Source organism: Myxocyprinus asiaticus, chromosome 11 (assembly GCF_019703515.2).
Source record: "Myxocyprinus asiaticus isolate MX2 ecotype Aquarium Trade chromosome 11, UBuf_Myxa_2, whole genome shotgun sequence".
Lineage (NCBI taxonomy): Eukaryota > Metazoa > Chordata > Actinopteri > Cypriniformes > Catostomidae > Myxocyprinus > Myxocyprinus asiaticus.
In genome coordinates this window covers 18,491,421-18,508,496 of record NC_059354.1, presented here as the reverse complement: position 1 = coordinate 18,508,496, position 17,076 = coordinate 18,491,421, and the positions used below count along the sequence as shown (strand labels likewise).

Below are 17,076 nucleotides of genomic sequence, written 5' to 3'. Positions count from 1 at the left end.
GAGATCAAATTTTTTCCCCATTCTGATGGTTGATGTGAACATTAACTGAAGCTCCTGACCCGTATCTGCATGATCTGCATGATCCACTGCACTTGGCTGATTAGACAATCGCATGGATGATTGTTGGTGCCAGATGGGCTGGTTTGAGTATTTCTGTAACTGCTGATCTCCTGGGATTTTGATGCACAACAGTCTCTAGAATTTTCTCAGAATGGTGCCAAAAACAAAAAGACATCCAGTAAGCGGCGGTTCTGTGGACAGAAATGCCTTGTTGATGAAAGAGGTCAACAGATAATTGTCAGACTGGTTTGAACTGACAAAGTCTATGGTAACTCAGATAACCACTCTGTACAATTGTGTTGAGAAGAATATCATCTCAGAATGCTATTCTGAGATGTGGGATGGCGCTGTATTGGCAGCATGAGGGGGACCTACACAATATTAGGCAGGTGGTTTTAATGTTGTGGCTGATCGGTGTATTACACTAACATTTAAAATGTTTGAGTTAATCTGAGTTATCATACTGCTACACAACATGAAATCCATCAATGAGCAAACACCTGAGATTAAGCATGAAGTCTATAATTCAATAACAGCCTCGTCTGGCAAAGCCTTCAGCGCTTCACAGAATCAAGAAACGTGTTCAGCTTTTTAAGTGAAAGTTTGTTAAAGTGAAGAAATCCACAGATTATGGGCCAAACTTCACAGAAACAATTTTTAAAAATAAGCAGTCGATCTACTAAAAACCTATCTTATGTAACAAAAACGTCATGTTCTCTAGCGCCTGATATCTGTGCTACTCGTTGTGGGTAGGTGTAATGTGGACAAGTTGATTCAGTGCAAGTAGAAATACTAACAATTTACAGAGGTCTAAGTTAATGCACATCAAATGAGAATTACCCCTACAAATTTTTTTTAAATGTACAACATTAGGAGAACTAAAGCTATAAAGTGGGATAGATTATTAAATGTGAATGTGAATTAGCCTACTGTACGAATGCAAACCAGCCTTGCATCTGAATCTAACACAGTGACCATCAACTCTCTTCATTGGCTTTTCCATATTTTGCTCCATTGAGCTCATGTAATTCACATTAGCCTCAGTCTGGGAGAGGTAACACTCATAACAGCATATATGTACTGTACTCCACAACAGATCCAATTTGAGTTTATATTAAGGAGAGCTAGAGACCGTTGTGGTCAGAGTAGATCTGAGATGACAAAAATACCTGCATTTGGGCATCTGCATCTGAATTTTGTGTGATTACAGACAAACACTTTTATTAAACACAATGACAGCCAGTGGACTACTCTGTTAATTATAACAAAGAAAACAGCTGCATTATATATTTTTATTTTCTTATCGGCCCAAATTGATAAACAAAAACATAACTTTAAAAAAAAAAAAAAAGATCTGTAATTCCTGAATTTAGATAAAATATTTATAAAATGTAAAGAGACAGCTGACTTTAGATGATGCAATGGCTCCTGGAGAATACTTTTAATTAGGCCGTTATAGGTTTTATTTGTCTTTTTGTAATCTTTTTGTCTTTGATTTAGAAATTTATATCCACATTCAAAACCCCTTTCGGGCAGGTAGGTACCCCTGTGATTCCTCTCTCGGTCCATACCACATAGACACGTACACATATACAATCTGTAAATCTCAGCTCTATTACAAGGTTGCGTCCAGCAAAGGAATGCAGTAAACTCTGATACAATTTAGAAAGCTTTAAGATCCATCTCTCAGATGGACCTGAAGACTTCAGAGTCGTTTTTTTTCTTGATCTTTGTTTTATTAAAAAGAAAATGAAAAGAAAGAAAAAAAAAAACGTTCAAAACTTTCAGTTTACAAGGCATACAAAAATGTGAAAAAATTAAAGATTGGACTGAGGTACCCTGACGCCTGAGGTAGATCACAATACTGACATGCGCACTGATCACATTCTGATCAAAGTGTTGTGGTGATTCACTTACTGTTCTTATTGTTAGTACACTATCAATATTCATAGTCTACTTCCAAAAAAAAAAAAAAACACTTCCCTTCAGAATAACATGGCAGTGTTCCACCAAAAACAGAACTTTTTTGTTTTTGTTTGTTTGTTTCTTACTAATATCTCTCGTCACAAAATAGGAAAAAAATAGATTTATAAATATTTCTCTCTCATTATATATATCTATATACACACACGCATACACACAAATGTGTGTATTGGCATAAACCTTGCGTCTGGAAGATGAGGCTTAGCTCCCATTGGGTGAGGGAGCTGTCTGTGATGTCATAGACTGGTGGAAATTAAGGCTACAAGCTTCCATGGTCAGAAGAAGAAAAACAAATAAAATAAAATAAAAAATAAAGCACAAAGGGATATCCATGCATGCAAGTCCAGCAAACTGTTGAAACAGTCGATCAGTTTTCTTTTTTCACGACAGCCCAAAAAAAAAAAAAAAAACTAAAACAACAAACTGACCAACCGGCTCACTGAACATGACATGGTGGCGCTCTTTCTAAAAGGCTGCTTATTGTACATTCACAGCTGTCATGCCATTTAGAAAGCTCCCTGACAAAGAGGTTTAAAGCCAATTGCGATCGTGTGTGTACCACAGGTCATAAGGTGCCTCCTCGTCCCACTTTTACCCATGCCCTTCCCCAGTCTCACCCCAAACTGACCCTCCAATCACATTTGAAGTTACCTGTCTTCTCAATTTGTTTCAGCATAAATTAAGGCAGAATTCTTGGTGCACATTCTATTGTGATTCTGCCTGATGCCAAACCAGTAAAGGTGCGCTGTCTTTCAGACGATGGTGCATTCTTTATATACTTTTCATACCCCCTAAAGCAAACAAGGGGTGATAACTCCTAATCCACACTTACAACATGCCTACGCATACAGGCCTGTCACTCTTATCTCATTATAACTACCGCCAACTGCATGTTGGGGGGAAAGTGGCAGTCGATGAAATGACTTAATACGGAGTCTGCAAAAACACTGACATAAAATAGTAGGGAAACTGTTGAGCTGTCAGCTATGACAATAGATTGAAATTAAGCAAACTAAAAGAGTTGAAAGCTAAAAATGAAAACCGAACGTAAGAAATGTTCAAAAGGGATTTGAACACCATCCGTTGGCACACATAGGCTAAGCAACAAGGATTCAGAATAATCCACCACTGTCCTTCGCATCTTCTAAGTTTTTAGATGTGTCCAACAATCTAAGATATAAACAAACCTTCTTTGTCACTTCCTTACATTCTTGTCCCATCATTAAAGAAATTTCAGAAACAAAGTTATGAATAAACAACTGCACATGTGCACTACACATCTGATGGCTTGTGCAAAACAAAAATAACCATACTTCTGCTGTAGATAACAGTATATTTGTTCTAGTGTACTGTTGAGAATACTGCTAAGGATTGTTGAAATTGCAAACTGAACATCAAAACCTTTCATGAGAAAGTAATCTATCCCCAACTGCTAATGCACACCACTTTACCTACCCAAGAAAACATCACAACTCAGTCCAAATCCATCAGTGTACTTGTTAATGGAGCTTCTTATATGTGTTAAGCCTAAATTAAGCCTAAATTAAGAAGTTTCTAAATAAATTGTTACGTAGGTCAATCACGTTGGTGTTTCCTTATCAACTGTCTTGATAACAGATGCCCATTCTTCTCTCAGTCAGGGTTTGTTTAAACAAAAACAAAAAAGTAACATTTGTCTTTCACTCCATCCATCCATCCATCCATCCCACCCACCCCACCACACCCTATCCTCCCCAAGCTGGCAGTGCACTCAGAGCCTGTCTGCCTGTGGCTCCTTCATCTCCCCCAGAAATAAGTTCTTTGGTTTTGATCCTGCGGCTGCTGGTCTGCCCGGCCGGTCCTCTTTGTCCGGTCTGGTCTGATTCCAGTTGGGAGGGCTACATTCACTGGCAGGTTCCCGCTGGGGCTGCCCTGATGGTCACTTGGAGTGGTGTGTGACGGGGGGGCCTTGCTGGTGCTTCTGCTCCTGTTGTTTAACCTGCTGGATAATCTCCCTGATTTTCCTCTGTGCAGTCTGTAGGACCACAAGAAACATGTCAAGAAATGCTCTTAAAATGCTGCCTCTGTATTTAGAACAGAGCATATTACACCATGTCTGGGCTGTCAGGTAATTTTTCTGAGCTCACTGAAAGCAAAAAATCACAGCCAATGAGAACATATTGGATGCTTCATATACAGCTCTGTGGACAGAAATTTTGGCCTAATGAGATTTGACTCTGGTGGGGAGTCAGATGCAATGTAAAAAGTAGCCAAGCAACCAAGAATATGTCTTGTTGTGCAGCACTGTTGATGGTCATGACTGGTTAGGACAAAACCTCACGTGGCACGTTATTAATATGAATGAATAATTATTCTTTTTTGCATCTGGTTGGGACACAATGTAGCATTTTGTCAGAATAAGAGTATATCACTGCCCTTTCTAACCAAACTGCAGATAAAGTAAAGTTTTATGTGAATGTGTAGTGAAGTATCATTTACCTGGCTGGCAAAGAAATGCCCACTGATTTTGACAAAGACCTCGTCGTTCTCGTCAGGGGTTTGGTCCCGTGGCACTATGACCTCAGCACTGGTTAAGTTCTGAAGCTCATTAACCTGAAAGGTTTAGAGAAACAAGTTTATGACATCACTAATTATCACTCACAATGCCAGTTGGGTCAAAGAGTGCAAAACACTATACAGTATGTCAATAAGGTCCATACAAGCACAAGGTGTACAGATCCAGAAGCTCATTGGTACACAACCTACGTCAAGACCAAGCTCTAAGAATTTTTCACTGCTGTTCTTCTATTCTACAAATGATTCAGATGTACCCCTGTGGTCTGTGCTCTCTGAATAGAGCCAAATATTTCCTTGAAACCTGGGCAAACAAAACCTCCTGTTCTTGAAACATATAATCCCAACCGAAACAGTGATTTGGATCAGGCTGCCTTCTTCCAAGTGTTAGACACAATAAGTAATATAACAGCTGTATAATATAATAACTACACTTTAGATACAGTATAATTAAAGTGTTTTACCCCAAAACACAGCTTCAGAAAGCTTTCAACTTTTTTGTATGTGTGTGTGATCCTAGTGAATTTGGGGGGGGGGGGGGGTTGGTATTTGTAGGTATGTTACTTTGTGTGACTTATGTATAAAGATGAATAAATTCATTTAAAAATCAGCAAAGAAATCAATTTTATTACTCCAAAAATCAATTCACTTAACAGTAACTGCTACAGTACATGACAGAATAAAACTTTTTACTTAAATGTTTAGTAAATACTAAAAAAGGTAGATACCATCATAATTGATCATAAAAAAATAAAATAAAATAAAAATTATTAAATTATTAAAATTATAAAAACTATAATTGCAATATTCTCTGCAATGTAACATCACTGAACAGTTGAGCTATATCCATTCCATTGTTGCAACAATGCTTCTTCTAGGCAACACTTTTAAGAATTACTCAAAACTTACAAATAACTTATATGACTCTAAATGTGTTAGAAATGAAGTTTACTAAATAAAATATTTGAATAATATTTTTTTATTGGTTGAAAAATAAATAAAAATGGCTTTTCTGAGGGCAGTTCTCTAGAGCAAAAATGTGCAGCCTCCACGCAGTGCACCATGGCAAAAAAAAAAAAAAAAAAAAAAAAAACTTTTTAAAAAAGCCACTAGGGCATAGTATGACAAGAAAAAGCATTTTATTGTTTTATTTAAAGTCATCTCTTAATTATTGATAACTGTATTGCCACCATATATGCATTATGTGCTTTTAAAAATGAAGAAAGTGGGTTTGTTGCCACATTACATTTCCATAATTTACTATGGAGGTGTGTATGAGCTCTCAACAACTCTTTACACCACATTAACTTTGATTCATCAACATCCTTTAACAATAATTTACATTTCATCATTATTAGGAAACAAATATTAAACCTTTTTATTTAATTCCCACAATTACTGTATATGTCACCAAGGGCATAGGATGATGTTAATTTCCATTGAAGCAAAGAATTGTGGGTTGTGTGTGCCCACCTCATGCATCCACCAAATTCCCGTGAAAGGCGGTCACATTCGAAGGCTGCATTCGGAGTGTCCTACTTGCATTTCTGAAATGAGACAGCCTCGTTGACATGCGGCTGACAAATGTGACCTTTGGAGGATGCAGCCTTTGAAATTAGACACAGCTAAATTGTCCAAAATTGCCTAAATGTTGACATGTCCCTAACATCCCTACCTAAATCTACGCCTATGTATGTTACTGTGTTTATTAGTGCAAAAAATAAATAAAACTAATAATAACTTTAACCAGACATTTCCTCAATCATTTATAATGAAGTATATTGAAGGATTATTGGCTCTGCAATTAGACAACAGATGTGATTGGCTGTGCTACTCAACACTATTTAGTTAATGGAAAACATTTCACTTAAATATTTAATTGAGAATCAGAATTTAGAAAGTGAATCACCTTTGAGATGAATGTATGAAAGAAAAAAATGCTTCATTAACAGTTCTATGTTAACTTGGTGTTGCACTTGTAAGCAAATATGCAATAAAACACTGTTATTTTACAAAAGTTAAAAAGAAATATATTAACAATTTAAATTAAAACAATGAGGCCTTCAGTATTTCTCTTGTAAAAATTGCTTCAAGCTTTTAAAGTAATTATTCAAGAGCCAGTAATTAAATAGAGAACAGAGTAAACAGTGCTTTAAGTTTTTCAGCAACAGTAAACAGAGAAAAAATTATAATATAAAAAGATTAAAAAAAATAAAATAATTTAATGCAAAATGAAACTACTTATGTAAATATTTGACACTCTTTACTGTGTGATTATTAGATATACATTAATACTGATTTGATGCAGTAAGAATGCCTGAATGCCTATAAAAGACAGCATGCAGCTTATATACATTTAGACATCACACAGATCTAACATTTTGAAGAATTTGTCCTGTCTGCTTATGCATTAACGTCTGTGATTGCTTTAATATCTCATCAAAACAGTGCAGATTTAATCCCATCTGTTCACACTGGTAATTCATTAACAGCTGTTTTTACACTAATTTCACCTAAAGAGGGGTATTTTGATTAAAAACAGCACACAGTCTCGTACAGGAGCACAGCATTCATCACAAGACACAAGTGCATGGGCAGACACACATGTGAGCGTTTGAAAGTAGCCGGCTGTAATCAAACAGCCCACGTGTAGCGAATTTAGTCAGATGTTGTTAATGCCGGTATTTTTCAGCATCGGTGGCTATTAAAATATTGAACTGAATAGAAATTATGTCACACTCCTAGCTAATCGTGGCTGCATCCTGCAGTTTGTAAACCACTGTGCTGGACAAACGTCTTTGGCCGTTGCTTTTTAGTTTATTCAGCGTCTCGTGCAGGAGCGCTGTGTTTTGTAGATGCCATATAAAGTTCAAAAGATCAACATTTAAAAACACGTCTTGAAGTGAATTTCGAATTAAAATTTGACCACCTTACGAAGGCATGCCACAGGAACGTTAACATACTGTACATTGCAGAATTGTTGTCATTTAGAAATGAGATTGCGTGGGAATCTTTTAATGAATAATTGTGCAGCTCTACCATACAATGAAAGTGAATAATGACCAGGGACAAAGCAGCTTGAACATTTTGCTATAAGAATAATTTTGTATCCTTTACATAACGCTCAGGGTAAAAAGTGTTTTCAGCAAGCTCAGAGAAATCATTATCATGATGTAGGCCTACAATGCTAAGGGGCCATTCACACAGAACATGTTTTTGTGTCCATCTGTGCTGTTTTTCAATTGTTTACCTATGTAAACATGCAATAGACGGACGTCTTTGGCCGTTGTGCAATGTTTTACAGTTTTTTTTAGCATCTCGTACAGGAGCCCTGCGTTTTTAGATGCCGTGACAAGTAAAAAAACAAACAAACAACGTAAATGTTAAAAATGTGTCATAGATACCTGCATTCTGCTCTATTCTTGGCGCTGTGTCTAGCTATTTAAGCGCAAGCATGCGTTCAGTGTGAACAGCCCCTAACACAACACCGTCAACTACTACGTATATTTTACTGTATTCTTACCGTTTTGCCACCTTTCCCGATGACCCTCCCGGCAGCTGATGAGGGCACTTTTATATGCGTCTCCAGCTTCACTTCCTCTTTTGCATTAAAGAAATTCTCCTCTTTCAGCTTCCCAAATATCCTGCCCTGGGCCTGAAACACAGAGTGAAAGACATTGTTGTGCGTTCACTGTTCATCTAATTCTACTGGGATTTGAAGTTTGAATCCATTCTTTCTGTACAGACAGATCTTATTCCTTTACCTTAAACTGAGCTTCCGGCGGCCCAGTGATGATGACCATCCTCTGAGTGACATCAGGGCTCTCCGCAGGTGCAATCTACACATGAAGAACACATGAACAGAGCTTCAACTAGACTCACATCCAGACATGGCCTAGACTGCTTTATCAGGATCATAATATTCCTTTAACAACAATGATCAACTTTTTCTTATGTTGTTGTCACATTATAAAGTCACCAGCGGGCTCTTTTCCTCATTATTCCCAGCCAACAACTCTCTGATAACCAAGTAGTCTGTAAGACTGGATGAATTCAGAGAGGCTTTTTAAAATCAGAATGGAATACTAGATAATTACTTAATGAATATTGCTTAGTATACACAGTATATAGCCTGCTATTTTTATTGACTTTAAACATACAATTTGTTTTTGTTTTTAAATGGTAAGTGAAAAAGTATGCATTATGCAACAATAACATTTTTAACAGTGGCATGCTATACTGTTGTAATTACACTGCATTTGTAACCCATCATCATAGAAATAAAAAAGTCTGTTTTGCATTTTAAATCTATTTTTGTGTAAAACCACAATAACTCAGTAGTCAGGTCAAATCATGAATAGAAAAATCATGTTAATGTGTAAACATAAAACGTTAACATGCAATTCTGTAGGCTTTCTGGGCTTTCCATGCATACAGAAAATGTGCATTCTCGGCACAGTAAACATACTGCATACTGCAGAAGTAGTAAGAGTAGTATGGTAGTACACTATTCCTAACAGAGAGAAGGTTGCAGATGATTGGCACACCTACACTGAGGCACTAGGCCAATTATAAACAAGTTTAAACTAAGGACCTCATCAACAGGGCACATAAAATGACATGGAAATATGTGCTTTACACTGTGGTTTATATTCAGGCAACAAAACCATACAAGGAACCTTGATGTTACAGAATTGACATGACAGCAGTAGGTAGCCAGGAACTCCTACCTTAATAGAGGCTCCTGCAAATTGTGCTAGTTGTTTAATATGTTGTCCCTTCTTGCCAATAATAGCACCGACAGCCTGAGTGGGAATAAAGAGATAGACCACCTCCTGTTCAGGAGCCTGTTGTGGAGAGAGCAGAAGACACTAAACTAGACAAGCACAAAAAATTACATCCTTTTAACATGGTATTCTGGGGAAAAAAAATACTAAATTGTAAATGTCATGCTGTACATCAAGGATTCCTCCTGAACTCTGTTGCTTCGAAAAACCCTTTAAGCATGTCAGACAGATTCTAGGTATGTGTGAAATTACACATTTTTAAAATCAACTAGTCAAAAAAAATTTTTTTTGGAACCTAGTCAACTAAAATTATTGTAATTTGTAAACAAATAATAATAATAGTTATCATTATTATTATTTATTAACTTTTAGAAATGTATTATATAATACTAATAGGCCCATATATCAGAGACTATTTAGCAGAGACGGGTCACTTCTATTAAAATGAATGTGAAAAATGGTAATGCCCAACAGTCAAGGGATGTAGAAAGTGTGTCCCGCCTTCCAGGTAAAAGAGCCAGTCACCTTTTAGATACAGACATCACCTGTCAATCAACTCGAGAACGTTCATGCGCATTAGCTATACAAGCCGGGAAAACTTAATCTGAGGTAAAGAAGCCCAATTTATGATACCAGTGTTGTCAGATTTTACTGCTGGTTTGGAATGTTCTTTGATCGTAATCTTGACCGATCTTTTGGAGATTTCAGTCTTTCCATATTAAAGTAGATAGGAGCTCTACTTGTATGCCACTTGTTTACATAGAAAAATAGCTGCCCGGGAGCATTTCAAAGATGGCTGCAGAGTGAACTGACTTGTTAAAAGACTTTGTATATAGTCAGTCGTGCCATTTTAACTTTAAAACCCACTGGGAGTCCTTTGAGTGTGTGTGTAGCCTAGTTGACAGTTATTTAAAACACTTCTTATTGAAAATCTGGTAAAATGCTCAGGTCCGTTGCTGTTCTCAATGCATGTTATAGGCGAACCGAACTACCGAGCATCTACATCTGAGATGGTGTAGCCCATCACATAGCTCCGCTCACATATTGTGTGGCTCTCCGAGAGTTGAAAACAGAAGTGCACCATCTCATGCCCAGCGCTTGCTACTGTATGAGTGTGTCAACAGAACAGCGCGCATTCACTGAAACGCGCAGCACATTCAGCCTATATATTTACATATTAAACGCAGCCTTTTGCGATTCACAAAGCTATCCTTTGTCTTCAAGTGACTTTGAATAAAGTGCACGAGTCATATGGACTACTATAATGGTGATTTTGTTGTTCTTTTATGACACACAGTGTCAGATTTGGATCGGGCTTGCCGGACCAATACTCGATCCTCCGAGTTTCGGAGCTGATACCGATCCAGGTATCGGACCAGTGCATCCCTAGTTCTTGCATTCATAAACAGCTAGACGGAGCACAACAGAATGGAACAGAGTTTTTTTTTTACATGACACATTATCTTAAAGCCACAATGCTCATAGTACAAGACAGACAAAATAACGAGGTGCAATGTTGAGGCCAAAGATGTCTGTCTTAATGTGTACAAAGACCAGCAATTAAAATATACAGGTATTTGGTATCTTACAGTAATTGTATTAACTGTAATTCCTCAATAAATTTGTTGAAGGTGGTGGATTTGTTACAAAACAATGCATTAATATTTGTAGCGACGGTGCTTTTAAGAGGAAGTAGTAAGAAATGCAGCTTAACACAGAGAGTTTTAGCCTACTGATGGTCCAACATTTACTTGTACATTTAACATGGTAAAAACTCTCTTTGAGAAGCTGCTTCTCTAAATTCATCCCCTTTAAAGCATCCTTGCTTAAAAATAAAATAAAAAATAAATGTAAAATCTAGATAAACTCACTAGTCCATCTCACTAATCAACCAGCTGGTTGTCCGATGACAAGTTGGCTATTCAATCATCCTGACCCACCCCTAGTAAATGAATATTTTTTTAAAGAGATATGGAACAATGAAAATGTCATTGTCACTCTTTACTTTATTTTGTTTTTCCCAAACCACCCACAATTCCACTTTGGGCCTGTTTACACTTGGCCACTTCATGCGTTTTCACTGATCGGATAGCAATCCGATCATGAAAAGACCAGGTGTAAATGCCATCTGAAACGCATTCGAGACGGATTGCAATCTGATCGCTCAAACCACTTCAGGAGGTGGTTTGAGACACATTCCATTCTTAACTTGGTCAAGTGTAAATGCATCTGGCTGTTCAAGACGCATATGTAAACTTTACTCTGCCCAAACAGCGCTACGTCAGCATAGGAAAACACGAAATATAACAGCTGCTACAGAGTATTTGCATAGGGCTCGCGTCACGCAATAAATAACAACAAATTAAGACACAAATGCACATTGTAGGAAAGACAGGACATTTTTCTTCTTTTATTTGATGCAGATTGCTGAAGAAACTAAAACTAAACACTGGCAATGAGCGTAGCTGACGCGCATGGCGCATCTTGCCTACGAGAAGCCCCGAGGGTGGGAAATACACAGCGCACACAAACAGAGATACATGCGCACTGTTCAAAGTCAAATAATAAATCACATCTTTTAAATGTTCTGCCCAGCATTATCATAATCACGGAAGTGAACTCAACTGTTGAGAACATAAACCACTTGTCTGTTTCTAAAGAACCTGATCTGCTTGACATGTGCCTGTGAACCACAGGAAACCAATTACTCATAGTTTTGACTTTAGTGATAGTGATAGTTTGAAGATGTCAGAGGGCTTTTTTCATTCATGAGTTAACAGTATTTCAAGTCAACACATTAGCTTGTGATGCTCAGATTATTTGGTGAATAACTACCAAGTCATCGATCAAAATAACATCACAGTTTCTTTTTCACTGGGAAAAAATAAAGGCTGAGGGAAAACACACTTTAAATTTGGCCCATGTTCTGGCCTATAAAAGCTCTAGGTTTACAACCCTTTCAGCCATGACTATATTCGCTATACAGCAAGGCCTTGAGTGCCTTATTGTGTGTGTGAGGGTGTGTGTACTCACTGTGTGCTGGTGAGAGATGGCACTAGCAGGCGGAACACCATATAGTCCACCCAGCTGTGATGAATGACCCTGAGATAGATGACGTGGATACATTTACAAACAATTTACATCACAAGATGTGTGCTGTTTTTGTGGCAGCACAGAAGTTCCTATGCAGTTTCAAAGCAGATTACCCAACAGTGCAACTTAGCCAAACTGCTCACTAACAAAGTTTGATAGAGAAGCTGGCTGACCAAGGATGTCTTGCTGGTTATGCTAGTTAGAGTCTGATAGGAACACCAGACACCAAGACATATCATATGATGGAAACTTTTTAATTTTTAACAACAGTTTGCAAGTATGATTTGTTACTGACAGTAAATTACAAGTCAGTAATAGAATGTAGAGCCCATGATTTACCGTAAGAAAACAACTGCACCAATAAAAACCTGTTGTTACAATTTACAATAAATTACTACTCTTCAGTTTTACAATACTGATGATGAACTAGTTTTTAGCATTTGTTCAGTAATGAGTGCCATCTCACACAGCCATACACTCATTCTACTTTCATTAGTTCAACCATGAGCCATAAGCTGACTCATATCTAAACAGTAAGGGCGAATCCTGCAGCACGCTGACCAGCCGCAAGGGTTATACAACCGAATAATGTGTAGGTGTACTGCCTACTGAGGTGAGTACTCACAGAGAAATGGGCAATGTGAGGTGTACAATGTGACCGGGAGGCTAAATGTCAGGGTTTTGCGGCACTCAGAATTTTAAGAATGCTTTTTAAAATCTCAATTCAATTCCTACATTTGAAATGAGATAGCAAACAAGATGCAGAATTGTAATTCAAATTTTAATTTAAGGAAGTATAAATACAATGGAATGAAATTCAAAGAAAATAAATTAGCCATTAACATGTTATCATACACAAAACATATAGGGGTATTTCCAAAAACATATATATTTATATTTCATTATATTTGATTAATTTTCCTTTAATGGATCATAGTGCTAGAACACTTCATTGCCCAGAATGCTCTAATTTACCCCAAACTCTAATATAATCAAAACATTCAAATTTCGAAGACACTATTTACTGTATTTTTAAACAATACTTGTCATCTTAAAACAATGAAGCAGATATTTAGTGGTGCTGTATGGCAACATTAAAATCTGTTTTTATCATATTGTAATTGTGACCAATTCAATCAAATTCCAACTCATGAGGTGCGTCCCAAACCGCACACTTCTGCACTATTCTACATCACTTTGTAGAGTAAGTAGTGCGAGTAGTATGTTAACACTGAAAATGCAACAAAAAGAAGTGTACTATGAGTATCCGGATGATGCACTTTTTCAACCGCCACAATGGAGTGTGGAATGTTGGACATTTTACGCACTCATTGCTCGCGGCTTGCCATTTGAGCGGAAGAGGCGGAGTTAATTGGCTTCGATGCTGGTCTGACAAAGCAACTGTAAATAATGAAGAATGTAGCAACTAGTGAAACCTCAGTGAAGGCAACACCTTACAAATGTGAGTTCAATGCATTACCATCACCCCACGCTGTGAGAATACGCACTTTATTTGAGATACAAGTGTTGAACTGAGGTTGGCTAATGCGCTAAAGCGGCAACACATCGTGTGAGTTTGAAACGTCACTTCTGTCAGCTGTTAAACCGCAAATGCTTCTGTGTAGTAACAAAACGTTAAGTGTTCCATTTGGGACGATTCTACACTTTGAAAATTCATACACTAAATGGCTGAGTGCATAGTGCAGGGTTCCTCAACAGGCGGACCACGGGCCACATCAAACATTTGGCCCGTGCTAAAGGCCTGTTCACACCAAATCCGTGATGATTATGTGAGACAAACTTTGGACGAATGGTCTATACACACAAAGTGTGTAAAAAATTAAAATGATAAACAATTTCACCCCTGTACAGTAGGCGTCGCTGTTCTACAAACATTTATACCATTCTCATGCCCACACCTTCAGCTGTTAGCGATTAATATATTGAACGCTGTTAAAGCGTTAATTTACCTAATTTGGCATAACTGTTTCATTATGTTCTTTCCATGGTGCTGATGCATTCTGAGGAGTATATTATCTGTGTTTTTTTGCAAGTGAGATGAGTAAATCCGATTTATATTTGCACATGTATTTTGCTACGAGTATATTCCAAACGGACTCCCGAAGCCAACTACTCTTTTTATAATGTCTGGATTAATGCCTGGATAATATAACACAAGGTACTGTGAAACAAATACACATGGAATAGTGCACATTAAGCACAACATTGTACAGAAAAACATATGATGCATAGCCTAATATATATATATATATATATATATATATATATATATATATATATATATATATATATATATATTTTTTTTTTTTTTTATTTGATCCCCTTTTCTCCCCAATTTGGCATACCCAATTCCCACTACTTACTAGGTCCTCGTGGTGGCGCGGTTACTCACCTCAATCCGGGTGGCAGAGGACAAGTCTCAGTTGCCTCCGCTTCTGAGACAGTCAATCCACGCATCTTATCATGTGGCTCGCTGTGCATGTGGAGGCTCATGCTATTCTCCGCAATCCACGCACAATTTACCATGCGCCCCATTGAGAGCGAGAACCACTAATCGTGACCACGAGGAGGTTACCCCATGTGACTATACCCTCCTTAGCAACTGGGCCAATTTGGTTGCTTAGGAGACCTGGCTGGAGTCACTCAGCACGCCCTGGATTCGAACTCGCAACTCCAGGTGTGGCAGTCAGCGTCAGTACTCACTGAGCTACCCAAGCCCCCTGCATAGCTTAATAAGAAAACACTGGCTCACGGCCTTTTCTTTATTGAAATTATTGCAATACTTTGTTATATTATCCTTAAGAACAATAACAATATTAAGGCTAATAGGTCTAATAATTGAATCTGCAATTAAGGAAAGTGCAGGAGATCCCATTTGGAGATGAGCAGGAACAGTTTTTTTTTTTTCTTTTTTTTTTTTTCAGCAGGCAAAGTTGTGTAGGTTTGTGTATCTGTATACAAACAACATGTTCATAATTGTTTGAATAAAATAAAACAGGCTACTAATACTGAGAAAAAGAACTAATAAAGAAATATAATTATTTATGTGTGACTCTTTTAATAATAAAAACAACAATAGTAATAATAATAATAGCAGCAGCACAAAAAAATTGTCATTACATCGACGGCCGAGGCCCTTAACTTTGTATTGTTGACAGAATTTGGCCCTTGGTGAAAACTAATTGGGGAACCCTGGCATAGTGTATTTTGTAAGTGCATTGTGTATAATGTCATTTGGGACACAGCTATGAATTGAAAGGGAGCCAATTCTTAAATTCTGAACTTTGTCCAATCCTGCTGGTATGTAATGCATTTCTGAGTCTGAAACATCCAAATATATTGCAGTTACATAATCAATTCCATACTGTGGTTTGCACTCACAAGAAAGGGGTTGTAGCCGGTTGGGGGTACGTGTGGGACACCTCGAGGACCAGCAGCTGGTGGCAATACTGACAGATTGTTGGAAAAGATGCCCATTGTGCTCAGGCTCAGTCCAGGAATAAGGTTGGTGTTTTGCTGCAAGAGAAAAAACATTATGGATTAAGAATTATTACCCAGTGCAAGACCTCAACCTATCGTGTTTTTCCTTATTCAAACTCATTTGAGAGATATTTGCCTATTTCTCAGTTTCCATGTGTTTCTCGGCTGTACAAACAAAAAAAAGTGCTAGTGAAACTGCTTGACGAGCCCAGTTTTCTTTTGTGTTGACGTATTTTCTATTGAAACGGCTTAGTAAAGACATTTTTCCAATTTTCTAATAGCCAGTAGCCTTTAGTGTACGTGACAACCATGATCCCTGATTTGCTACTTGCATATGTTATTAGGGGGAGGGACATTCTCATACTAGAGAGCATTTGATTGAACAAAAATCTGTGAAGTGAAATTTAAGTCATCAATATTTTTAGTCCATTTTCCCAGAAGAGAGAGACTGGCATTTTTAAATGTGAATTAAAAGTGTATGTATGTGTATGATTTCAAAGCTAATAGATATGAACTAAAAGCCACAAAAGTCACATTTTGATTTCATGTTCTCTTTAACCATGTGGATATTGAAAAAACCTTAAAAGCAAACACTGCCGCTTGACACTCTTGCTAAGAGGACTGTTCCTGTTCTGCATTTTCAAGAATTAAAGTAACATCTTGTAAGATCTCTACTGTCTCGCTAGGTGGCTCCATCGACCCGATACATCATTTATCTTGAAAGTAGTTTTAGATAAGAAGTTTAAATGCTGTTCAGTCTTGATACAGGACGTCAGACCTAAAACACCTGCTTTTTCATTAAAAGATAAAAACTGGCATGCTTCTCTTTCATTGAGACAGGAATGAAGGATACAGGGATCGACTAACGAACAGTTACACATGAAACTGTCGCAAAAACACTTGATCCCAGCATGAATAATTTACTGTACGCCTGACTGAGGACTGACTAATGTGCGAGTATAAATGAAACTGCATAAATTTGATCTCTACTTGACAGACGCCTTTTCCTCAAGATAAATGACTCCTAGAACATGATAAGAGGTTTAGAATGTGACGGTGTAAATGAGACTGATAATGCTATTGTTACTGTATTTGCTCT

The 17,076-nt window shown here is 37.5% G+C and overlaps 1 protein-coding gene across 2 annotated transcripts in view; it reads right to left on the bottom strand.

Moving 5' to 3' along the window:
- Positions 1 to 419: 419 nt before the first annotated feature.
- LOC127447869 (insulin-like growth factor 2 mRNA-binding protein 2) overlaps positions 420 to 17,076 on the bottom strand; it is an 87,254-nt gene continuing 70,597 nt past the window's right edge. Inside the window, exons 10-16 of one of the 2 annotated variants that reach the window (XM_051710022.1) lie at positions 15,879 to 16,013; positions 12,417 to 12,485; positions 9,327 to 9,443; positions 8,361 to 8,435; positions 8,120 to 8,251; positions 4,522 to 4,635; positions 420 to 4,057 (exon numbers count right to left, since the gene is read on the bottom strand). In XM_051710022.1, coding sequence (XP_051565982.1) covers positions 3,962 to 4,057; positions 4,522 to 4,635; positions 8,120 to 8,251; positions 8,361 to 8,435; positions 9,327 to 9,443; positions 12,417 to 12,485; positions 15,879 to 16,013 — 738 coding nt within the window. In that variant the 3' untranslated portion in view covers positions 420 to 3,961. The remainder of the gene's footprint in view (positions 4,058 to 4,521; positions 4,636 to 8,119; positions 8,252 to 8,360; positions 8,436 to 9,326; positions 9,444 to 12,416; positions 12,486 to 15,878; positions 16,014 to 17,076) is intronic. The other variant, XM_051710023.1, reaches the window with a different exon arrangement.